Source organism: Camelina sativa, chromosome 16, assembly GCF_000633955.1.
Source record: "Camelina sativa cultivar DH55 chromosome 16, Cs, whole genome shotgun sequence".
Lineage (NCBI taxonomy): Eukaryota > Viridiplantae > Streptophyta > Magnoliopsida > Brassicales > Brassicaceae > Camelina > Camelina sativa.
The window spans coordinates 28,272,232-28,297,123 of record NC_025700.1 but is presented as its reverse complement, the minus strand read 5'-3'; the positions used below and the strand labels follow the sequence as shown (position 1 = coordinate 28,297,123).

General features: G+C 37.2%; 6 protein-coding genes and 1 pseudogene across 6 annotated transcripts; 4 read left to right on the top strand and 3 right to left on the bottom strand.

Annotated features, from left to right (window-relative positions):
• On the top strand, positions 115-1,177 carry LOC104754148 (annotated as a pseudogene).
• Positions 1,880-3,756, top strand: LOC104754147. The gene is made up of 2 exons (XM_010476290.2): positions 1,880-3,200; positions 3,437-3,756. Exon 1 carries the CDS (start codon positions 2,138-2,140, stop codon positions 2,921-2,923), a length of 786 nt encoding a protein of 261 aa, XP_010474592.2. The 5' UTR covers positions 1,880-2,137; the 3' UTR covers positions 2,924-3,200; positions 3,437-3,756.
• Positions 9,563-10,395, bottom strand: LOC104754146 (UPF0725 protein At4g29550-like). The gene is made up of 4 exons (XM_019237879.1): positions 10,380-10,395; positions 10,115-10,275; positions 9,861-10,013; positions 9,563-9,760 (listed from the first exon to the last, which is right to left on the bottom strand). Exons 1-4 carry the CDS (start codon positions 10,393-10,395, stop codon positions 9,563-9,565), a joined length of 528 nt encoding a protein of 175 aa, XP_019093424.1.
• LOC104752985 (bifunctional UDP-glucose 4-epimerase and UDP-xylose 4-epimerase 3) lies at positions 11,592-14,168 on the top strand. Its single transcript, XM_010475249.2, has 9 exons — positions 11,592-12,100; positions 12,291-12,340; positions 12,444-12,579; positions 12,672-12,773; positions 12,866-13,093; positions 13,182-13,263; positions 13,369-13,451; positions 13,559-13,650; positions 13,899-14,168. The coding sequence occupies exons 1-9, from the start codon at positions 11,903-11,905 to the stop codon at positions 13,981-13,983; spliced, it is 1,056 nt and encodes a 351-aa protein (XP_010473551.1). The 5' UTR covers positions 11,592-11,902; the 3' UTR covers positions 13,984-14,168.
• Positions 15,517-17,558, bottom strand: LOC104752984 (E3 ubiquitin-protein ligase At1g63170). The gene is made up of 5 exons (XM_010475248.2): positions 16,779-17,558; positions 16,573-16,692; positions 16,346-16,478; positions 16,084-16,257; positions 15,517-15,952 (listed from the first exon to the last, which is right to left on the bottom strand). The coding sequence occupies exons 1-5, from the start codon at positions 17,318-17,320 to the stop codon at positions 15,773-15,775; spliced, it is 1,149 nt and encodes a 382-aa protein (XP_010473550.1). The 5' UTR covers positions 17,321-17,558; the 3' UTR covers positions 15,517-15,772.
• Positions 18,246-20,212, top strand: LOC104752983 (replication factor C subunit 2). The gene is made up of 7 exons (XM_010475247.2): positions 18,246-18,481; positions 18,728-18,834; positions 18,939-19,040; positions 19,150-19,345; positions 19,438-19,566; positions 19,656-19,850; positions 19,932-20,212. Exons 1-7 carry the CDS (start codon positions 18,320-18,322, stop codon positions 20,040-20,042), a joined length of 1,002 nt encoding a protein of 333 aa, XP_010473549.1. The 5' UTR covers positions 18,246-18,319; the 3' UTR covers positions 20,043-20,212.
• On the bottom strand, positions 21,447-22,380 carry LOC109129651 (indole glucosinolate O-methyltransferase 5-like). Its single transcript, XM_019238167.1, has 3 exons — positions 22,110-22,380; positions 21,897-21,961; positions 21,447-21,752 (listed from the first exon to the last, which is right to left on the bottom strand). Exons 1-3 carry the CDS (start codon positions 22,360-22,362, stop codon positions 21,453-21,455), a joined length of 618 nt encoding a protein of 205 aa, XP_019093712.1. The 5' UTR covers positions 22,363-22,380; the 3' UTR covers positions 21,447-21,452.

Genomic DNA, 24,892 nt, shown 5'->3' with positions numbered 1-24,892 from the left:
TTTCTTAATCTTTGTGCTTTTATTAATTAAAAAGTCTTATATAATGGAACAAATGGGTGAATTTGTGATTTAACGTTACTTTACTTAGCCATATTTGTGATTGTGACGAGACCGATGGGTGAATTTGAAGATACGATTCAAAGTTTTCATATATTTATCTAAAGTTTACACTGATTTGTGTAAAGTAAGGTCCGATCGATTCCGGTTACATATATGTCTCAGGCTGGGTTAAGTGGCTTGAAATGGCGTTTTTGCTGTGGAAACCTAGGGGTCGTGGCTATGAGAGACCTCCATACATGACTCAGACTGAGAAAGATGAGCCTAAGTTCACACCGGAGTAAGAACTAGAAATAATGACCAAAGAAGTCAAGGAAAGCGATGTAGGGGTTTCCCTGAATCTATGGTTTATTATGATAATAATAATAACATTAATCAACTTTGTGACATTGAGGTTTATTTGACATGCATATGCAGGGGTTTGATATAGATTTCAGGTCCTTCCGCTGCGTTTTCAACTACCATCCTGCGATTCTTGATTCCCATCAGTTCGTTGATGAATCGGAAACCACTGGTGATTTACTCAAGAGGCTCGCTCAAAAATCACTTGATGACCATAATAAACAAAATGTGAGAGAACTAGTTTTTTTATATGCCTTTGATCAATATGCTAATTTATGTTTTGAAAAACAGGACACAAGATTTGAGTTTATCAAGATTGTTAAAGCCAATTTTCACTTTGCTGCTGCGATTATGTTTCTCATAACGTTTCAGGTTAAGGATCCTTATGATGACAAGATTAAACTCTTTCAAACAAGGGTACTTCACGCTAACAATATCATGACTCAGTATGTCTTCTGCAGGCCCAAACCCAATCAACGAGGTATATAAGCAACTTATGTTGTTTTATGTTTCCATCTAGCCAGCGTAATAGTTTCTATGAATTCATTGTGGAAGATAATTGTGCTATATATTTCTAACCATATTAGATGGATTTAGGTTGTGAGCTACCATCAATTTTATTTATTTTTGGTCGAAAGTGGTTGTTGAGATTTATACTAGTATTTGGTTTGGTTTTTATAGTGGAATGCATTGGGACTGTCAAGAAAGTTGTTGAGAAAGATGTCCACAAAGATGTGAAGTAACAAAAGGTAATGTGTATGTGAATCATGTTTGTATAATATTAAAAGTTTAAGTCCATGTGAGTGTGAGGACAGCCTCTCAATCCAATTATTAGAGATATGTTTCCTCAAACCACTTTAGACTGATATCAACAAGAGAGATGAAGAAAGGGTCTTTGTAGTTGAAAGTGGCTGTTTCTTCAAGATTTATACTATATGGTTTGTTTTTATAGTGGAATGCATTGGGATCAAGAAAAGGTCTTTACGTTGATGTAAGATTCTTGTATAGTTGTTATCGCGTTGATTTTTTTGTTTTGTTTTTGTTTTTGTTTTCTCTTTACAGATTGGAGTAGGAGTTTTTATATATAAGAGAACCGAGAAATGCTCCACTGTTATTATATCAATATGTGTCCCTAAATGTGACTTGAATAGCTTATGGGAGTGCTTGTGTTGCTAGGGAATTAACTTCTTGATGAAGTTGTTGTGCTGTTTTCTTTTAGCGTACATGGCCGTTCATTATTAACATTATGTTTTTAAAATTAATCTTTCTTTTGACAATTTGTGATGTTTGACACTTTGACTGACTTGGTCACAGAGTACGTGAAGAAACTGTTAGTTAGGATATTCTCATATCTCCTTGTATAATCATATATGTAAAGTTAGGATCCTCTAGATATTATGTGATCCGATATGATACACTACTTTTGTATATATATGTTCGGTTGATCAATGGTAAAAGGCATCGAACCTTAATACACTTACATGGTATCAGCAGCCACACGATCTAGGGCTTCTCTCACCTAATCGTGCTTTCTTCTCTTCTTTTCTTCTCTCGTTTTTTGTTCTTCTTGTCTTCCTTCCTCTCCTTTGATCTTCCTTCCTCTCCTTTGATCTTCCTCTCCCTCTTCACGAGCTCTCTCTCTCCTCCTCCCATAGCTGCCTTGTCCAACTCTTCCGGTTCTTCTGACAAATCTTTCGGCATAAGTCAGATCCGTGCGTACATCCCGATTGTCCTTGATATGGACAAGATGAATTACGATGTATGGAGAGAGCTCTTCGAGACTCACTGCTTAACTTTCGGTGTTCTTGGTCATCTCAACGGCACCTCCGCTCCCACTCCACCCACCGAAACAACTTGGAAAGAACGTGACGATCTCGTCAAGATGTGGATCTATGGTACTATCACCGACTCTCTTGTGGAGACAATCCTCAAGCCCAAGGCTACTGCCTGCGAACTCTGGATGTCCTTGGAGAACCAGTTCCGTGACAACAAGGAGAACCGTGCACTGCAACTTGAGAACGACTTGCGTACTCTCACCATTGGCGATCTCTCCGTTCATGAGTATTGCCGTAAGTTGAAGTCTTTGTCTGATCTTCTCGCCAACGTTGATGCTCCTATCTCTGATCGTGCTCTTGTCATGCACTGTCTCAATGGCCTTAATGACAAGTTTGACGGCATTCACAATGTCATCCGCCATCGCAACCCGTTCCCCACATTTGCCATCACTCGTTCCATGCTTCAGGCGGAAGAAGATCGTCTCAAACAGCAGCTTCGCACTACCGTAACCCAAACCTCCACCGCCTCCTCCCCTACTGTTCTCTACGCCGGTAATACCTCCACCTCGACTTCTTCTCTTCATCACAACAACAACGCCCGCGGACACAACCACAAACATCGGGGTGGTCGTAGTGGTGGTCGTAGCACTCGTGGTGGTCGTGGTGGTGGTCGCTCCTACTACTCCGGTCCTCCTTCTGGCTCCTACCCCGGTTATGGATATCCTCCGTGGCATTACGGACCCCCGTAATGGCCGTATCCCTACTACGGTGGCGGATATCCTCCGGTCGCACCACCACCTTCCCATGCTGTCTCTGCTCCTCGTCACAACAGCATTCTTGGTCCCTACTCTCCACGTCCTCAACATGAAGCTCACATGGTTCATGCTCCCATCGCTCCCACCGTTCCTTCCACCATGATACCAACTGCTCTTGCTCAAGCGTTTAACACCATGTCACTTCAAGACCCTGCAGATGCATCATGGTACATGGATAGCGCTGCTACCGAGCATATCACCGGACAACCAGGTACTCTCACTTCTGTTTTTAATTCGAGCATAACTCCCTCTGTTTTAGTCGGTAATGGATCCTCTGTTCCTGTTACACAACTTGGTCATGGTACTCTGTTTTCTCCCTCTCGTCCTCTTCATCTTAAAAATGTTCTTGTTTGTCCCAACATTATTAAAAACCTTGTTTCCGTTCGACGATTTGTCACTGATAATCAATGTACTGTGGAATTTGATTCTTTTGGTTTTTCTGTTAAGGATCTTCCAACCAGGATCCCAATTCTCCGATGTGACAGTACCGGTCCCCTCTACTCGGTGACACCATCGACTTCCTCGCCTCCTCCGCTTGCTCTCACCACCGGTAGCTCACTTTGGCATCGTCGTTTCGGTCATCCGGGTAGCTCTGTTCAACGTTCTTTAAATACTTTGGGTAGTTCTTTTAGTAATAAGGCCGACATGACGTCTTTGTGTCATGCGTGTCGCTTGGGTAAACATGTTCGTCTCCCTTTTCTCTATTCTTCTACCACTGTTACTGAACCTTTTCAAATTATTCACTCTGATATTTGGACATCTCCTGTTCTCAGCCATAGTGGTTTTAAATATTATCTTTTATTTATTGACCATTATTCACATTTTATTTGGGTTTATCCATTACAAAAGAAAAGCGATACGTTTGGGAAGTTTCTTCTTTTCTCAGCCTATGTTCGCACTCAGTTTCAAAAACCCATCCGGGCGCTTCAGTGTGACAACGGTGGCGAGTACACTAGCCGCACCTTTCTTGACCACTTGGCTACCATCGGCACTGAACTCCGCCTCTCTTGTCCACACACCTCTCAACAAAATGGCCGCTCCGAACGAATGCTTCGCACCATCAACAACTTGGTGCGCACGCTTCTCATCCAGGCTCATATGCCTCCCTCTTTTTGGGCTGAAGCTCTGAATACAGCGGTTGTTACTTATTCTCATCTTCGTGTTTTTGGTTGCCTATGCTATCCCAACACCACCTCTACCTCTTCTCACAAGCTTTCTCCGCGATCGACTGCTTGTGTCTTTTTGGGCTACCCTTCCAACCATCGTGGCTACCGGTGTCTCGACATTTCTACACGCAAAATCATTATCTCCCGCCATGTCACTTTTCTTGAACATGTCTTCCCATTCTCCACTCTATCAACCACTAAAAGCCTCCCGCCTTCTCCGTCTTTGCTTCCTCCACCATTAGCACCACCACCATTGCTTCACCCTCCTTTTGTCGTTCCTCCTCCACCTCCAGTGCCAAATGCCGCCCCTACTACCTCAAATAATCATCCGATGACAACACGGAGTAAGAACGGGATCACTAAACCCCGTACTCCGCTTTGTCTACATACGGACTCCATTTCGCCTCTTCCTTTTTCTCATGTGCAGGCTGCTAAGGATCCTTACTGGAATCCAGCTATGGGGGAGGAATACCTGCTCTTATTAAACGCAGAACGTGGGACTTGGTTCCGCGTCCTAAGAACACTAACATTGTGCGTTCCATGTGGCTTTTTCGTCATAAGTTTGATGCAGATGGGAAGCTTTCTCGGTACAAAGCGAGACTGGTGGCCAACGGGAAATCACAGCAACTTGGCATTGACTGTGAGGACACCTTCAGCCCGGTTGTTAAGCCCGCTACCATTCGTGTGGTTTTGCATGTTGCTTTGGCGCATAACTGGCCTCTTGGACAACTTGACGTCAAGAACGCGTTTCTACATGGCGATCTTAAGGAGACTGTCTACATGCACCAACCCCCCGGTTTTGTTGATCCCGCTAAGCCCGATCACGTCTGTTTGCTCCGCCGCTCTCTTTATGGTCTCAAACAGGCTCCACGCGCCTGGTACACTCGGTTTGCTACGCTTGCCAAACGCATTGGCTTCACCCAAAGCCGCTCTAATTCCTCCTTGTTTGTTCTTCGCTGTGGCTCTCAGATGGCTTACCTCCTCCTCTACGTTGATGATATTGTCCTCACTTTTTCCACTATTGAGCTACAACACACCATTATTAACGCTCTCGGCCGCGACTTGGAACTCACGGATCTTGGTAAGCTTCATTACTCCCTTGGTATTGCAGTCACTTATAACGATGCCGGTCTCTTCCTTAGCAAACACAACTATGCTGCGGATATCCTCCATCGCGCCTCCATGACTGAATGCAACCCAGCTCTAACCCCTGTCGATACCAATGCCAAGCTCGATACCGACACTAGCCCACCTTTTGCTGATCCTTCTCTCTATCGAAGCTTAGCTGGTGCTCTCCAATATCTCACGTTCACTCGCCCTGATATCTCTTTCGCCGTTCAGCAAGTTTGCTTGTTCATGCATGATCCCCGTGAACACCACTTCACCGCACTAAAACGGATACTACGCTACGTCAAAGGCACAATATCACATGGGTTACAGCTTCACAAGTCCAACATCACCGATCTTGTTGCGTATTCGGATGCAGACTGGGCTGGTTGCCCCTCCACTCGACGCTCGACGTCCGGTTACTGTGTGTTTCTCGGCGACAGTCTTCTTTCCTGGTCCTCCAAACGTCAACACACTATTTCTCGCTCTAGTGCTGAAGCTGAATACCGCGGCGTGGCCAATGCGGTTGCTGAAACTAGCTGGCTCCGTAATCTGTTTCTGGAGCTGGGCTGCCCGCTAACCAAAGCCACGCTAGTCTACTGCGACAACATCTCTGCCATCTATCTCTCCTCTAACCCTGTTCAACATCAGCGGACCAAACATGTTGAAATTGACCTCCACTTTGTCCGCGAACGGGTCTCCCTTGGTGAGGTTCGTGTTCTCCATGTTCCCTCGGCAATGCAATATGCGGATATCTTCACCAAGGGACTGCCATCTCCATTGTTCACCGACTTTCGCTCCAGCCTGAACGTTCGGGAACCTCCGCTCAGACTGCGGGAGAGTGTTAGTTAGGATATTCTCATATCTCCTTGTATAATCATATATGTAAAGTTAGGATCCTCTAGATATTATGTGATCCGATATGATACGCTACTCTTGTATATATATGTTCGGTTGATCAATGGTAAAGGGCATCGAACCCTAATACACTTACACAAACACACCCACAATGTATAAACTGAAAAGTATTAGCAAGTAGAAGAGAATATAGAGTAGATTAAGGAAACACACCCACAATGTATAAACTGAAAAGTATTAGCAAGTAGAATAGAATATATATAGTAGTAGATAAGAGAAACACATCCAAAAACTAAAAATATTAGCTAGATAGTAAAAGAGCGACAGAGCTTGTTTAACACATCAAGTGTTCCAAGTACGTAAACATATGTTATTACCGAACAGATCTTGTTTTCTCCTTCAGGCATCTTTCAACGACTCGTTCATGCGTGTTCCCTTACCCTTTCTCCTTCGTAGTGATCCAGAAGCTGTGTATATTATAAAACATGATTTTGTTAATTGTTACAGTATCGACTATATCCAAATACAGTATATGTTATAACTGTTTATGTGTAATTAATTAATGTCATACCGTAGGATAGAGAAAGCCGGTAAACAAAGACGGTTCATTTCTACCACGACTAATCTGTCGAATGATTTTTCCGAAACCCTTTTCACCCCATGTAGTTCCCGCCGAGTTTTGAACTTTCTAGAAGTGAATGCCTTCGGGCATCTTTGTATCGTAGCCGGTCACTAAAATCATATGTTGATCAATCTTCTCGCTACCCTTCGTAGGTCCTTGATAGATTCCATCCTATTAAAAATAGTTCTATATTTTTAAAACTATATAGATACTATTGAAAACATTTTATAATAAATGCAAATAAAAGAATTTTGCTAACCCCTTTAAAATGCGTAAATTCATCATAAACATCTATGGTAACAGCTACAGGACCCTCGGTGACCAAACGAATAAGTTGACGTTCATCAATTTCTTTTTCGTTCATAATGACCAAATCTTTAACTTTGAACGTTCGTGTATGCTGCAAACTTAAAGAACACATAATACTTAGATGAAGCCACACACAAAAAAAAATTACTCTACTAAACAAGTAAAAGAATCAATAAAATGAACATTAGTTTAGTTACCTTGGATTTGTACTTTTCGGTACACATAACCGGAGTGGGTTTAGAGTTATCATTTTTGTAGTCAATCAAAGGTTGCATGTTAGTTCCATATATGTGGCTTGGTAAGACTGCCTACAAATATAGGTCTTTAAAATGGTAGATATCAGACACTTATGATTAAGACGTTAAAAAATGAATCAAATGTGTATGCTTTCTGGTGTCTTGGGACACACAATGACACAGTGAAAAGTAATAGAAAACTTAACTTCAGTTTTCTGAATTTTCTAAATATTGCAATTTTGAGTCATTGATGACTTTTCCCATCATAAACAATTACTATATCTTGATGAATAATTATGCTGGAATATTAACAATAATTTATAAACTTCTTAATTTTTTCACTTAATTGATCCCTGCATTTATACAACTGTTTTTTTTAATATAATTATGTGAATTTTCATTTAATGAAAAGGTTTGTAGAAGTTACAAATAGCTTTACACAAAAGATTGTCCCTTGCAAAAAAAATAAAATAATTGTTGTACAACTGTGGTACAACAGTTGTATTTTCATTTATACAACTGTTGCTATTATATATAGATTCATTCACATTTCTTTACATTGGAAAATAATTCAATCATACTTTTGATTTCCATAAACCCATTTGATTTTGCCCATCTCTTATTATAATGGGTACATACAAATTAACTTGTTTTTGCTATTTCAAAAGAAAATAAAAGGAAAAAAACAACTATATCTATCTTCTCATCACTCTATTATTTTGTTTTTTAGTAATTAAAAGACTATTCATCACTCTTTTATATATATGTGAAAGACTAGATAAAGAGAGAGAGCAAAAACAAAAGGAAAGGAAAAAAGTGAGAGAACATAAACCACTTCATAAAGCTTTGGTCTTTTCACCATGTAAGTGATTGAATTGATCATCTGAAACCATGAAAGTTTCTATATATATGTCCTCGAGATATAAGTAATCATGTTAATCATCTTCTCTATTGGCTTTTAGGTTCTTGCTTTTCAAAATCTCGGCTAAAAAAAAACTAAAAGCAGGTGCCAAGCCAAGCGCATGTCTTCTTATAAGTCACTTAGTCGCTTTTTAAATATTTCAAAGGATATTGCTATGATTGAGAGATAACACATGAGATCTCTCATCTTATACTAGTTTAATTTATGCTTCTGTTTCTGTTTTAACAAAAACAAAAAAAAAAACTTATTTGTATAACTCATGAGATCTTTTGGTTTATCTTTCTACTGTATCGAAACTACTTAATGAAATTAGTAGTTGTAGCTCATATCAGTGATTGGGAATAACATATGATGATGTTTTTCATGGGGGTGGGAATAACATATGGTATATACATTATACGTTCTACTACTTAATTACTGAAATTTCAGTGAGAAAAAAATGCTAATATGGCATTATTTATCTAGTTAGAGCCTTTAATTTGGGTTTTGCTAGTCATGAGATTTATTTGTTACTGCTATAGAAGTCGTGTTAGAAGCTGAGTTAAATTGGATTAGCCAAGTATTGACGCTAGTTATTTTTTTTTTAATTGGAAAAGTAATTTCTAAATCTATATAAAATTGTAAATTATGAAAATCAAAACACATGGATTTTGAAATAACATGTTTTATTTTTGGATTTGAATCCTTCTATTTTACACTTTCAAATCCATTCAAACCTATTTAAAACATAAAGTGGATTTTGAAATCCAAAAACAAATCATCAAATAAATAACATGAGAATTTAACAAGTATTTGTAAATCATAAAACTAATAACACAATAATTTTGATAAGTATTTTAAATATAACACATGATTTTTGTTTGGATTTCTAAATCCATTGTTTAATAGCATTCCATGTCTAAATCCATTGTGACACTCAAATTTGTAACTTAAATTATAAGTATTTTAAAAATAAGTGTAGAGGGAAATAACAACAAATAATCACACTATGACTCATGTTATAAATCTGATTTAAGGATAACATTACACAACACCACACACATATACTTATAGTTGTTTGCAAAAATGAAAAGACTAACTAATAATTAGCAAACAAATGTACACCTTGTCTCCTTGTGGCATACAACCATACAAGATTCTAACACCACAGTAAACTCACTCCCTTGTAGAGATAGACATTTCCTTACCTTTGTTTCTTGATATTTCCAATGCATTCCACTAGCAAAACAATCCAGAATAGTATAATTAAATATATTCATCTTCAATGGTGAAAGAGGAAGATATATTCCACCATGAATCAATAGAAACATATCAACAATTACTTTTTGTAGATAGGAAAAAAAAGGAACAAGATTACATACCTCCTTGATTGGGTTTAGGCCTGCAGAAGATGTACTCGGTCAATATATCTCTAGCATGACGAACCCTTGCTTGGAAGATTTTTATCAAGTGATCATAAGGATCAACAACTTCAAATGTTATGAGAAACATACACGCACAACAGCAGTGAAAGTTGGCTTTCATAACCTTGACAAACTCAAATCTTGTTCTCTGTTTTTTTTTTTTATAAACAAAAGAGAATAAAATAAACACATTTATAAATAAGCACCATATCTTATTTGAAGAGACAAGGAATAGATTACGTTCTCACATTATCACGATTGTAGTCATCAAGCGAAGTCTGAGAGAGCATCTCGAGTAAATCCCTAGTGGTTTCTGGCTCCTCGACGAATTCATGTGAGTCGAGATCAGCAAGGTGGTAGTTGAAGACACATCGGAAGTGTGTGAAGTCGATATCAAACCCCTGTTGTTTTGTTTCACCATAACAACCAATCAATATCACAAAAAAGATAGAGCTCATTTATATATAACCAAAATCATATGAAAAAACTAAAAATGTAATACATCGCTCGCTCTGATTTGTTTGTTCAGTAAGGCAAGTTCTTGCTCTGGTGAGTACTTAGGTGGCTCATCATCCTCGGTCCAATCCCTGTACGCAGGTCTCTCATAGCCAGGATCCTCAGGTTTCCACAGCAAAAACCCACCTTCGAGCCACGAAGTCCAGCCTAAGACAGTAAGACATATTGTAATTAATCGTTAAGATTTGATCGGGCGAGAGTATGTATATATAAAGCCCTAAATTCTAAAGAAAACGAAACTCGAATCGTACCTTCAAATTCAACCATCGCTCTAGTCAAGAATGAAATATATTATCTTAACGTTCATGAATTATTATGAGCCCTAACTTCGGGAACTCTCTCTTATTTATTTTACCCGAAGTCCCTGTTATTTCTTGATCCTTTGTCTTTTGGCCTCGTACTTTCAGATTTTTTTATATTACACTCACCGAAGTAAACAATAATAAGTACCAAACGATTGTCGTCGCATCACATAGATTTAATGATTACTGATTTTTATGCAAAATGTTAAGTCGAGTTTTTTAAATATTTTAATTTTTTTTTTTTTTTTTTTACAGTTTTTAAGAGCTTTAAAATTTAGTTATACTATGAGTGTAGTAGAGTAGTCTAATGCAACCAAGCTACAAAGCCATTAAAGACTTCCTAACTGAATTTAACACTGAAAAAACAATAAACTAAGATGACATCGACTATTGGTATTGTAATTTGTAAGTGTTATTAAAGAGTTATATTCTCTCTAAAGCAATGTCTATTCCTTTTCATAATTGAGTGTCGGATTGATCAGCTAGAGGAATCGGAGAAGTTGAAAAGAGGGTTTAAATTAATGTGATATCAGTTTGAGATCTAAACAGAGGAGGTCTTGAACTAAGCTGGTAATCAAATAATAAGTGTAGAGGAAAAAAAAAGAACTATTAAGTATTCACACGCTTGTTATACGTACGCAATCACCAATTCGTTTTTATTTATTCAAAAAAAAAAAATAACCAATTCGTTTATCTAAAGAGTCAAGAAGACGTGCCATGGAAATGTTATGACAAAATAGCTGTTGACTAAGCCTAAGGCATGAAAACAACTAAAGTTTATAAACAAATGACAACCCAATAATAATAATAATAACTCATCTTATTTGGTTTAGAAACTCTAAATCCTTGTTGGCATAAAAAAGAAAAAAAAAAAGAAAAAGTTTATCTAAAGAAAATTTAGGAAACTAAAATCAATTTACACAAAAAAAAAAAAAAATAAACTTCTAAAAATCCCCTCTTTTCCCTCTAATCTTGGTGGATTTGGTCATGATTCGTTATCCACAAATCCCAAAAATAGCAAATGAATCATCAACTCTTTCTTGTTCATAACAACAAAGATCTTTTATTTGGTCAAAAAGGTGTGTAAAAAAGTTGGTTTCTTTTACTTTATTTTTTCCTCTCTCCTTCCTTAGTTATATAAAACCCCTCACGAGTTTAATTCTAAAGGATCAAACAACACACGGATCATCTCATCTCATCTTGATCGCTCTTCAAGAAGCCAAAAAGCTTTCTCTTTCTCTACCTTTTTCCTTAAATTTCACTTTTGCGGCGTCCTTCTTATCCACTCACAAGAAAGCAACAGATCAATAACTCCAGAAAAAAAAGACTCAAACTTTTTCCTCTCTCTCTCTCTCTCTCTCTCTCTCTCCTTCTCCTTGATTTGCTCAACCAATTAACCAACCACGTTCTCGTAAATAGTGAAGAAAAGCTTCGATTTTTGGGGAAGTGGGTTCGTTTTGAAAAAAAAAAAAATGGGTTCTTCTGTGGAGCAGAACATATTGGTGACTGGTGGTGCTGGATTCATTGGAACACACACTGTTGTTCAGCTTTTGAATCAGGGTTTTAAGGTTACCATCATTGACAATCTTGATAACTCTGTCGTTGAAGCTGTTCATAGGGTTAGGGAGCTTGTTGGTCCTGATCTCTCTACAAAGCTTGAATTCAATCTGGTCAGTACTCTTAAGAAAAAGCTTCGATTTTTTAGGAATTGAAATCGTGTATGTTCAAGGTTGATTCACAAGAAAAGTTCAAGAATTTGCTCTGTTCTCCCATGGATTCTTAATTTAGTAATATATGGCTTGTGCGTTTCTTTGGAAGTTATATGAAGATTTTGGATGTTTTTGATTAATTAAATTGCAGGGTGATCTTAGAAACAAAGGGGACATTGAGAAACTCTTTTCCAATCAGAGGTATTGTGACAATTTCTTAAAATTTAAGTTATGCAATTTTTTTATTCAGGTCTGGTGAATTGATATAATATTGTACTTGTGATTCTTTGTGAGGGGTAAACAGATTTGATGCTGTGATTCACTTTGCTGGTCTGAAAGCTGTGGGTGAAAGTGTTGGAAACCCTCGTCGTTACTTCGATAATAACTTAGTTGGAACCATCAATCTGTATGAGACCATGGCAAAATACAACTGCAAAATGGTTAAGATCAGAACCCTTCACTTTTGAAAATGTGTTTCTTGTTCTAGTTTAGTTTACCAAATTTGTTCTGACGTTTTAGAGTTTTTATACAGATGGTCTTTTCATCCTCTGCAACAGTTTACGGCCAACCTGAAATAGTCCCATGTGAGGAAGACTTTGAGTTACAGGCTATGAATCCTTATGGTCGTACTAAGGTACCTCATCTAGTCTGTTTTGAGTCCATTAATTTTGGAAGTTATATCATTTGTTACTGAGATCTTGATAAGCAAGTGATCTGTTTGTGTAGCTGTTTCTTGAAGAAATAGCTAGAGACATTCACACTGCGGAACCAGAATGGAAGATCATTCTTCTGAGGTACTTCAATCCGGTTGGAGCTCACGAGAGCGGAAGAATTGGAGAAGATCCAAAAGGCATACCGAATAATCTCATGCCTTATATCCAACAAGTGGCAGTTGGACGACTACCTGAACTCAATGTATTTGGACATGACTATCCCACCAAGGATGGTAGCGCGGTACAATATCGATAACACCATTCTTTATTCGCAAATTTGGTGTAGGTTTCTGATGATAGATTGATAAAATAAGACACATTACTTGCAGGTCAGAGACTACATTCATGTGATGGATTTAGCAGATGGCCATGTTGCTGCACTAAACAAGCTATTTTCAGACTCAAAGATTGGTAAACTCTATAAGACATTTAAATTTTTGAAGCGTTTGGTTTGGTTTTGATTTGATGGACTCAATCTAATATTTTGTAAGTGTTGGTGTGTCATCTTAATCTTAGGCTGTACTGCTTATAATCTTGGGACTGGTCAAGGAACTTCTGTCTTAGAAATGGTATCAGCTTTCGAAAAAGCTTCTGGCAAGGTAAAAAGTTTCTCTTCTTTTCCTGTCTCTCATTTCCGTAATTACAGGATGAGACTGAAGATTTGCTATCAGGAAAATGCTATTAACAAACATATTTTTCCTTGCAGAAAATACCTATCAAGCTATGTCCAAGAAGAGCTGGAGATGCAACAGCTGTGTATGCTTCAACTGCAAAAGCTGAGAAAGAACTTGGATGGAAGTAAGTCATTGGCATTTATACCATTCCCGCGTTTAAATCATATTTCGTTCGGATAAGAACTCGAATAAGTTAATTTCTATGCAATCTTGATGGTCAAGGATATAACAAAGCTGATTAAATAAACATGGTTTAATGAAATGTGACATGAACTTCAAGAACCATAACTTGAATAAGAGGTTTAATTATCACTCTTTCTTAGTGAGTTGACAAGGGACTGAATCACTGAGATATATTTTTTGTGGTAACAGGGCAAAATATGGAGTGGACGAGATGTGCAGAGATCAATGGAACTGGGCAAATAAGAATCCATGGGGTTTCCAGAAGAAGCCTTGATATTTTTTTTAAAAACTTTTCCTTTTCTTTTCACCACTCTAATAAAGAAAAAAAATATATATAGATGGTTCTTTTATATTGCCTACATCTATCTCTTCTCTCTTCAAAACAGAAAAGGTTGTATCGAACGTATCCTCTTTCGGTTAATAAAAAAAATATATCAATTGTAATATTTGAGTTATAAATCCTGAATTCTCATGTCAACAACAAACGGGGAAGCATGCACCTAATTTGTTTCTCTAAATCTAAATCAGATATGCAAGTTCATGTTAAGATTTTTTTGTTCAATGGAACACCTTAACTGTACATTTGGACGAACTTCTCGGAATCATTAGGAGATCTGCCATGATCTGAAGCTTTGCGTCATCTCTTCTTGGCTTAAAATGAACTTCCAAAAGTTTAAGACACGGCAATTTCTCCAACATGTGCTTTATTTGCACCATCTCTCCTCTGTCTCCTTTAAACTCTGTTATCTTTAAGACTTCAATTTAGCAGGACGATAGGAATGAATACTCCTTCATGCATTCGCAAACAGATTCCTCATCATCCTTATAGTGCACACTTCCCTTGATGGTGAGAGCCTTTAGATTTGGAGATTTGTTTAGGAGAACTTGCAAACCGTTCCAACAGATAATGTTTCCTTCAGCTGGGATTGATAAATGAAATAGGTTTTCAAACAGATTCCTCCACCTCTTTGAGAGAAGTGCCGTGAACGCCGCTTCTTTAGCCGAGAAGAAGGACCCGATGTGGCAAATAATCTCGTCTGGTAGGTTGCTGATCCTATCCATGCTTGCTTTCGTAAACCCTAGAGAGAAGTACACTAGTTTGCAAAAAAAAAAAGCTCTCTTCTAATCTTCAAAACCCTGAACCCTAGTCCCCTTCGCTAAGTAACCTTGGCCTTCTATGTAATGTAATCGAAGACCATCATTCTCCACCACGCGGTCCACGCCCTATTATATAGATTGATTTATTATCCTAAATTGATTTGAACTCTGGATTTTTTGACCCCAAAACAAAAACCAAAAAAAAAAAATTCAAGATTTCCTTTGGACCGGTTTTCAAGCAAACCAACCACTCGAACCAAAATGTTTGAGAATACAATAGCATATAGTACAGTAAATAAATTGAGGCTCTCTTGGTGGGTTATTAAATGATGGGTGATGATTATCATCAAATCTACATACACTATTTTAAAAAGCTTTTTAGTTCCAAAATCGAAACACCGAATAGAATCAAGAAAGAGATTATCTAAGACTGGTCTGATTTAGGGATTATCTAGAGCGAACACCAAACTCAAGATTCGTACCATGAACGTTGATGGAACCCTTCAGCGACTCGAAGCAGAAACACTGAAATACTCGCAATGCAGAAACAAGAACACCGAAGCGTATCCGAGAGAACCGTGAAGCAGAACTGAATCTTCAAAGAGAACTTGACGAAGAACTAAAGCATACCAAAAGGTTCAATTTTTATTTTATTTTTCTATCAATTTTGCTCTGTAATTATTTTATACCATACGTTGGGATACGATAGTTTGTGAACCAATCAACCTGCGCCAGCTGTAATCATTCCCTCCCATTACAAATTCCGGTTTACTTTTCTAATTATTTGGTATAAGATAGAATCAGCTTTTTATAACAAGCAACAACAGTACATGCATATAACAAGCAATGTTAAAACTACAAATTGATCAACTGTCGAACCTTTTTTTGTTCCTTGGGTTCCCTCAGCTGCTAATGATACAGATATTCGCATATTTGCAAGTTTTTGTCTTCTTTCTTCTTCTGTTCTAGACTTCCTCGTCTGCGCCTTCGTAGTTGCCACTCTTGAGGATGTTGTATTTGCAAAGAGGACAAGTAGCATTGATGTAAAGCCATTTGTCCACGCAACCACAATGAAAATGGTGGCCACATGGAAGTTCTCTTAGCTCTGTCTCGTCTTCATAAGCTGACAGACATATGCAGCATTCCTGTAGATTCACAAAAGCAAAATCCAGTTTTATTCATCAATATCCAATCAGAGTCTAGCCATACAAAAACATTACATTATATGCAGAGTTTGACTTAATGTGAAAGAAGAGTGATTTTGGGTGTTACTTACTGCATCCTCATGAGGAAGAGTGTGTTCAACGGGTGAATCTGTACCACATTCAGTCATCACTCCTCCTGAATCTCCTTGTGCTTGTTCCTCATCAACAGCGTGTTTCACAGAATCACCAACCTTTCGGAATTTGAATTTAGTAAGTTGGTCAATGTCTTCTTTCGAAGCTCCTTCCTGCATTTTTCAACAGATTCTCAGTGGAACATATCCAACTTTCTGGGAGGTAAAAAAGGCAAAAGAAACAGGTTATGAGATTAGTTACCTGTTCTGCTACAGCGTATAGAACTGCAATGATGCAAGGCAAGCAGCAACAAACAGCAATGCCAATAACACATGCCAATGCAACGCAGAAAACCACAAAGAACACATCGAAACCTAGGAAGACTATACACAACCTATACAAAACAACAAAGCCATTTAAACAAAAGAACTTGAACATTTGAAACACTCAAGAGAATCTAAGAGAGATGAGAGTAGTTAACAACAAACCAATAAAGCTGAGGGGATCCTTGTGCTAACTCTTGGCCACCAGAAGAGACCCAATAGAATCCAATAACCCACCATATAAATGAGATCATCGTATTTGCAGATTCTAGATGCTTAGCAAAACTGGTTACATAAGAAAACAGCTTTAGCCAAAATTCACATACAAGACAAAAGATATCACAATCACTGAAGCTTAAAACCAACAAAACCTGTTGTTTTCGTTCTCTAATTGTCCTCGCTCCAAGTATCGCTCTTCAGAGTTTCTATTCAAACCCAAAACTTCTTCTTCCTCCATAGAAGAAGATGAAGAAGAAGAACGAGATCTCGGAATCCTATCTCTTCTTCTCCTCCTATTCCTCCTACGATACTCAACACAAACACAAACCATATGCATCATACATTGCAACCCATACCCTACAATCCAAACCCTAAGAGGCATATTAGGCTTCTCATCGCTGCTTAGTACCAAAACAGCAGCAGCAACAGCAACAAAAGCAAGATTCCAGACGAAATCCAAAACCACTACAGGCTTAGAATAAGCCCAATCGCTTTGCCTCTCTTCAAGCTGCTCAGCCGCTGCTTCACGAACAAGCATCGATGGCTCTCTCATCATCATCCTCCCGCTACTTGCATGTCTTAGTAACCTTGCCGCTTCTCTTAACCCTTGTCTCCTCACCGATCTCCTTCCTCCTCCTCCTCCTCCGTCGGTTAAAATCAAAGGCGTTGCTTCCGTCGTCGTCTCTGTTGACATAGCTTGTTTCTCTTTTACAAAAGTCTCTTCCTTTCTTGTAAAATTTTTCAACAATTGATCTCGAATTGATGAAATTGAAGAAGCTTTACGCCATTAAAAAGGGGAAAATTTCAATCTCAGAGACAAATTCGGATTTGTTAGGGTTTCGCTTCGAACAGAGAGAGAGAGAGAAAGAAGATGAGTCGGACAAATCGGAAAACGTGATGTTTGAAAAAATGAAAGATACGAAAAATCAATTTTCAATATTCAATGTTTCCTCTAATGACAACCAGAGAAATAAGTGGGACTTTTTTGTAATATGTAGTACTTTTAGTGGCTTTTTGGTAAAGGTACACTTATCTTGGTCCAATTTGAGGGTGGACAAAAAACGGGAACCAAACCAACCCAACCGAATTTAATTTTATAAAATTTGAGCAAATTTTTCGATATTGAATTACAAAAACCGAATCAAAATCTGGTTTTAAACCAGTGCAACATAACCGAACTAAATGAAATTTATTTTTAAAATTATATTTATGTTTAGATATACTAAAAAGGTACAAAACTAATGAATTATTATTGATTTTATATATCCAAAACCGAACTGAATTCAAATCCAAACCAAACCAAACCAAACCAAAAATTCTCAAATTGAAAATACAGTTGGATTATATAGTGCATTTGGAACTTTTATTCTAATAACTGAATACAATAAAACAAACCGAACCGAACCAAAGTAGCAAATTTCCACCGTCCCAAAATTCGTGTGCTTTATTGGAAAAAGTCAAATTTTCGCCGGCAGATATATGTAATATCGAGTCTTTCATTTGATGGCGTGGGCTATACAATGAAATTAACATACTTTAGTACAGAATTCGTAAGCTTATATTTTTATAGGCCCTTGAATGCAAAAATAGTCGTAGAAGACTAACAAAAACCCTTAATTGGAGTGTCACTGCAGCAATTTTCCCTCCAAATCAGAATAAAATCGCACCGGATCGGAGATTCCGGCTGAGTAAAATGGCGGCGTCGTCTTCAACCTCTTCCGGCGTCGAAAGCGAGAAACCATGGGTGGAGAAATACAGGCCGAGCAAAGTAGTCGATATCGTTGGTAACGAAGACGCCGTCTCTAGACTACAAGTCATCGCTCGCGACGGGAACATGCCTAATCTCATCCTTGCCGTGAGCTTTTACTCTTAGTAGTTGCTTTGAATCTTTCTATTGTGGCACTCTGTGATTGCAATTTAGTGACTTGTCACATTGGGTTTTGTCTCTTGGTGTTAGATTTGAGGATATAAAGCTTGTCAATTTTTAGGGTTTTGGTTAATGAAATTGTATTGATGGGGTTTGATTACTTGGTGGGTGTTCGGTGGAGTGAAACAATCACCAAAGGTTCTGATACAGGATTTTGTTGTTATATCCTCTCAGGGTCCTCCTGGAACAGGTAAGACCACAAGCATTTTGGCTCTTGCTCACGAGCTTCTTGGCAAGAATTATAAGGAGGCTGTTCTGGAGTTGAATGCATCTGATGATAGGTATGTTGTATGTTCATCAGATGGGATGTTGTTCCATCTTCATTTCGTTGTTTGGTTTAAACATCTTCTGTGTGGGTATTTGTGTTCTGTTATGGCTGTTGTAGGGGTATTGATGTTGTAAGGAACAAAATTAAGATGTTTGCGCAGAAGAAAGTAACACTTCCTCCAGGGCGTCATAAGGTTGTCATTCTTGATGAAGCTGACAGGTTAGTTCTGCTAAGTTTGTGGCTTTTTTTACTTCAGTCTTTTTTTTCTCAAGCTGAATTTTCCTGATTCAGTGCTTCTTCTTTCTGTTTTTTTGGTATGTAAAATTAGCATGACATCTGGAGCACAACAAGCATTGAGGAGAACAATCGAAATATATTCAAACTCTACGCGGTTTGCACTTGCTTGCAACACATCAGCCAAGATTATTGAGCCCATTCAGAGTAGATGTGCCTTAGTTCGGTTCTCTAGATTATCTGATCAGCAGATACTAGGCCGTCTCATGATTGTGGTTCAAGCAGAGAATGTATCGATTTGCCACTTTTCTACCATTCTACATGTTTATTTACTGCAGTTTTGTAACATATTTTGATTACCTGTGCTTTTCATTCTCCCTAGGTTCCTTATGTACCTGAAGGCCTGGAGGCGATTATTTTTACAGCTGATGGTGACATGAGGCAAGCTCTGAACAACTTGCAAGCCACTAATAGCGGGTTTCGGCTAGTCAACCAAGAGAACGTCTTCAAGGTTCGATACAAAACCTTAGTTAACCTAGCTGATGAAACACATTTGATTCATATTTCTCAGGTCACTTATTTCCTTCTTATTTTTCTCAGGTCTGTGACCAGCCTCACCCACTTCATGTTAAGAACATTGTTCGTAATGTGTTGGAAAGTAAGTTTGACGATGCTTGTCACGGCTTAAAGCAGCTCTACGATCTGGGATACTCTCCAACCGACATTATCACAACGCTTTTCCGTATAATAAAGAATTACGAGATGGCTGAGTATCTGAAACTTGAGTTCATGAAGGTCTACATCTGATTCTCTCCTTAACATCTCAAAACATCCCAACTCTGCATTTTTCGTCTAACACCAATGATTATCTTGCAGGAAACTGGATTTGCGCATATGAGAATCTGCGATGGAGTTGGATCATATCTTCAACTATGTGGTCTTCTGGCTAAATTGGCCATTGTTCGTGAAACGGCGAAAGCACCTTAAGCTAGGTAACTTCCACTCATCTCTAGTGGTAGAAGCAGTGGCCGGTTTATGTTTAATCCTATTTGGTCAGCTCTCTGTTGTTTGATAATTCAGATAGATGTTTGAATTGCTTGTGAATGTTTCTGGATATTATATCTTTGAGTCTTAATCCTAACCATTTTGGTATTATATTCATCACATTGACGAGATATCAACCTTGGTTGTTCTTGGTAAGATTTTGAATCTAGTTGTGTAATTCGATAACATAATATGAAGAGGCAAGACAAATGATAACACAACGAATAAAACCCGAATCAGAGGCTAGAGTCTTGAATTGGGAAAGAGGCCTCTCCTTTACCACCTGAGCATTGTGTGAACATCAACATGTCCATGTCCATGTCCATATATGTCAAAATTAATATGGACATGGACATGTTGATGTTCACACATAGAGGCTAGAGTCTTGAATTGGGAAAGAGGCCTCTCCTTTACCACCTGATCGTTTGCTGTTACATTTCATTCACATTCGCATTTACCGATGACCGAGCTCCGAGCTATATACAATATACTCATTGAGTGTAAATGTCGTTAAATTTATCTGTAATTATAATCTATGAAACTTTAGAGTTACTTTTCCTCTTCTAAGCATTTTATAATATATAATATGCATATCAACACTCCATTCTGCGACAGTGTGAATTGAATTTATATACTCTGATGGATTCATTTAGGCAACTATTTTTGGTTTTGGTTTGAGGACACTTTAGAAACACATAAACATTCGGTGCACATGCAGATACGAAAGCTAAGTCCATATTTAATACAATGGATAAAATATGAATAGTCGGTTTGGTATGAGTTAATGAATGTTCGACAAAAATGGATGTTTAACAAACAACCACGTTAGAATGTCATATATAGTAGTGGTCCATGCTGTATTATTTCTATGTTTTCTAGATTTTGATTGCTTGTGAATATTTTTGAACATTATCATTTTGGTATTTTGATATCACAAATAATTATTAGCAATGTAGCTTCATTGAATCTGTAATCATTAAAGATTCCTTTATTTTTCTGGCAATTGTATACACCAATCATGTGTTCTTCTTGTGTTCACTAAACACAAGATGGTCGATAACCAAACAATTTGCCCTTTATTTATTTGTGTAACTTGCAGTGCCTATTTATATGCCATATAAATATAATTGCGATTGTTTTTGTTTTTCAAGTTGAAGAGAATGAAATACACAACTATATTACACACAAGGGGGAAAAAGAAAACATTACAAACGAAAAAGCTCCTGAATGTGAAATACAAGGTAAAATAGTTTATTTTGGTATATATATAGATGATATATATATATAGATAATTTATAAAGAGTTTCTATGTTGACGAGATTAATCATAGATTTCGTTGGTAAAATTTGGAACCTATTTGTGTAATTCGATAACACTATATGAATAGGCATGACATATGATTTCACACCGAATAAAACCCGAACCAAAGGCTAGAGTCTCGATCTGGGGAAATGACCTCTCCTTACCACCTGACAATTGTGTTAACATAATCATGTCCATACCAAGTACAATGTTAGAATAAGTGTCGTTGATCTTGGGTTCCACCGGCGTAAGCATATCGACTAGTATCACTTTTCCTTTTTCCGAAAGACTTGTCCAGCAGTTTCTTAGAATCTTTAGGCAATCTTCGTCGTTCCCATCATGTAGTATCCACTGTCATCAATTTATGTAGTTAATATATGGTTGACGACCATGGAATCCAAATATATCTTTGGCTTTTCCATAAAGAAGTGATTGAAGGAAATTTCAAAAAATAAAATAAAAGAAAGTGATTATATTATGAACTTAATTAATTACTTTCATGATGATGGCATCTCCTTTTTGAACTTCTTTAAACATATCTCCTGAAACATGCTCCACTCCTATATATAATTAACCCATATAACTACGTAAATATGAGAAAGATAAATATAATTAATATTTATATTAAAAAAAATGATTAATAAAAATTAGCAATTTCAATTACAATATGTTGACTTTATCAGTTAGTATAGTCAATATATAGTGTACCTGGATAAAGAGGAGCTTCGGTTAAAATTTTGGCTACGTCGAAATTGATGCCCTTAATATGAGGATATTTGGAAGTCACTAAACCTATGACGTGTCCAAATCCTCCTCCAACATCCACTAAAGTGTTTACATCGTGGAATCCCTTGTACACTTCTAGAACTCTATTGATGGTCAGCGTGGAAACTTCTGACATTGCCCGGTTAAACATCTCACCGAATCGTTGGTTTGAACCAATGTATTCAAAGAGTCGCATGCCATGAGCAGAGGTGAATGCATCTTATCCTACTAATATCATATCTTTGAGATGTGTCCTGTGAACCAATGTATTCACAGATGCCCTACTGGTGACGAACCTACTTCTGCACCGATCTGCACAAAGTTAATTCTGCCCGAAAACTGTACGGATCGGTTTCTGCCGTAAAATCAGACAATACTGATTCAGCCCGAAAAACGTACGAACGCAGAAAAATAACTTTTGTGTCTTAACGCGAATTTTGCACGAATCTGAAACTGTACCAAATATGCACCGATCTGAAACTGCTCGAAATTCGCACGAAAACACAGAACAAAGAACCTTGTGCTCTGATACCAATTTGTTATAACGGATGTGAGCAAAATGATATAGAAAAAAAGATAAATGACACATATTTAACGTGGTTCACCAACACTTTCTGTTGGCTACTTCCACGGACAAAGAGACAGATTTTATTACTGGAGAAAGTACAGAGATTTCAGAATACATGGAGACTAGGTTAACAAGAGTATATATAGGAAGATAAAACTCTAGTTAACTTTTCAACTGATTGGGCCTAAATTCATGGACCCAATCTAATTCAACTCATATCCAATAACAAATTTAAAGAATTTTGTTGAGAGATGCTTGTGTGGATAATCTGATAACATCTAACAATGCCATACAATTTAACGTTATAAATCGCACTCACAAAATATTTTGGGCTTGGCGTACAACGAATGATTAAATGGGTAGGGATAAAACCCTCAAAGGCTTCCCATTAAATCCATAAATCGAGTATCACCATCCACCAATAGTTAGGTGTTATGTTTTTTTTTGAAAAATAATTAGGTGTTATGTTGCTACCACACAAGTGATATATAACATGTTTTAGTAAGATGGTTAATTTAAATTCATGAGTAAGTGTAGCGACCTAATTTAATTTTGGAGAAAGCTTGAGAAACTTAATTAAACAATACAATATGTTTAAAGTTTTTGTACTAAATTAATAAATATATTTCATTTTCCATAATTTTTTGTTCCTAATGTGTTAGAAAGTAAGTTTGACGATGCATGTCACGGCTTAAAGCAGCTCTACGATCTGGGATACTCTCCAACAGACATTATCACAACGCTTTTCCGTATAGTAAAGAATTGCGATATGGCTAAGTTTCTAAAACTTGAGTTTATGAAGGCATACACCTGATTCTCCTCCTCTACATCTCAAAACATTCCAACGTTGCATTTTTCGTCTTACCCAATGATTATCGTTTTACGAAACTGGCGCGCATATGAGAATCTGTGATGGAGTTGGATCATATCTTCAACTATGTGGTCTTCTGGCTAAATTAGCCATTGTTTGTGAAACAGCCAAAGTTAAGCTACGTAACTTCCACTCATCTGTAGTGATGAACGGTGGAACGGTTTATGTTTAAACCAATTTGGTTAGCTCTATGTTGTTTGATAATTCGGATAGATGTATTGCTTGTGAATGTTTCTGGATATTATCTTTGAGTCTTAATCCTAACCATTTTGGTATTTTGAAATCACAAAGAAAACAAGAAAAGCTCCTCAAGTTTCATTTATTTATAGGTGTAAAATACCTTGCAAAGTATTTTGACGATGTATATTCATCACATTGTCGAGATATTAACCTTGATTGTTCTTGGCAAAATTATAAATCTATTTGTTTAATTCGATAACATAATATGAATAGGCAAAACAAATGATTTCACAACGAATAAAACTCGATTCAGAGGCTAGAGCCTTGAATTGGGAAAGAGACCTCTCCTTGCCACCTGAACATTGTGTCAACATCAACATGCCCATATCTAACACGATGTTAGATGAAATGTCGTTGATCTTTGGTTCCACCGGCGTAATCATCTCGACTCTTATCACTTTTCGTTTATCGGAAAGACTTTTCCAACAATTTTTTAGAATCTTTACACAATCTTTTGTGGTTCCAATCATTTAGTACCCACTGTCATTAATTTATGCATTTCCCTTTGTAGTTAGTATATGGTTGACTATGGAGTTTTATATAATTTCAATATAATGATTTTTTTTTTCATTCGATAGAGTATATAGAGGTACTTAATTACCTTTAGAAAAATGGCATCTCCTTTTGGAATTTCTATAAGCATGCTCAACTCCTATATATGACCGATCGATTTTAATTTACTAAACTAATATTGAGCAAAGATAAATAGATTTTATAAGAGATATAACTTGTTTAATATCTAATTAGTGGTTTAACTAGATATAGTGGAGCATGAACTAAAACTGAGGCTACATCCAAATTGATGCCGTTAATATATATACGTGCATTTCTTCTCGTTTGCTGTTACATTTCATTCACCTTCACATTTTCCGATGGCTGAGCTATATACTCGTTGAGTGTAATTGTGTAAAACTATAGATGTCGTAAAATTAAACTCTTGAGTTACTTTTCCTCTTCTAAGCAATTAAAATATGCATTAACACTCCTTTTTACGACAGTGTGAATTGAATTTATATACTTTGATGGAATCATTTATGCAACTATTTT

Coding starts and splice junctions, on each gene's coding strand:
- LOC104754147 (XM_010476290.2), top strand. CDS start 2,138: ATGGACAAGATGAATTACGATGTATGGAGAGAGCTCTTCGAGACTCAC.
- LOC104754146 (XM_019237879.1), bottom strand. Junction 10,014..10,114: donor AACAAATCAGAGCGAGCGAT/GTATTACATTTT, acceptor ACAAAACAACAG/GGGTTTGATATCGACTTCAC. Junction 9,761..9,860: donor ATGACTACAATCGTGATAAT/GTGAGAACGTAA, acceptor AAAAAAAAACAG/AGAACAAGATTTGAGTTTGT.
- LOC109129651 (XM_019238167.1), bottom strand. CDS start 22,362: ATGCGACTCTTTGAATACATTGGTTCAAACCAACGATTCGGTGAGATG. Junction 21,962..22,109: donor CGAAGCTCCTCTTTATCCAG/GTACACTATATA, acceptor AATTATATATAG/GAGTGGAGCATGTTTCAGGA. Junction 21,753..21,896: donor GAGATGCCATCATCATGAAA/GTAATTAATTAA, acceptor AATTGATGACAG/TGGATACTACATGATGGGAA.
- LOC104752985 (XM_010475249.2), top strand. CDS start 11,903: ATGGGTTCTTCTGTGGAGCAGAACATATTGGTGACTGGTGGTGCTGGA. Junction 12,580..12,671: donor CAAAATACAACTGCAAAATG/GTTAAGATCAGA, acceptor GTTTTTATACAG/ATGGTCTTTTCATCCTCTGC. Junction 13,264..13,368: donor ATTTTCAGACTCAAAGATTG/GTAAACTCTATA, acceptor TCTTAATCTTAG/GCTGTACTGCTTATAATCTT.
- LOC104752984 (XM_010475248.2), bottom strand. CDS start 17,320: ATGTCAACAGAGACGACGACGGAAGCAACGCCTTTGATTTTAACCGAC. Junction 16,693..16,778: donor TTAGAGAACGAAAACAACAG/GTTTTGTTGGTT, acceptor TTATGTAACCAG/TTTTGCTAAGCATCTAGAAT. Junction 16,479..16,572: donor GGATCCCCTCAGCTTTATTG/GTTTGTTGTTAA, acceptor TGTTTTGTATAG/GTTGTGTATAGTCTTCCTAG.
- LOC104752983 (XM_010475247.2), top strand. CDS start 18,320: ATGGCGGCGTCGTCTTCAACCTCTTCCGGCGTCGAAAGCGAGAAACCA. Junction 18,482..18,727: donor TGCCTAATCTCATCCTTGCC/GTGAGCTTTTAC, acceptor ATATCCTCTCAG/GGTCCTCCTGGAACAGGTAA. Junction 19,851..19,931: donor TGAAACTTGAGTTCATGAAG/GTCTACATCTGA, acceptor ATTATCTTGCAG/GAAACTGGATTTGCGCATAT.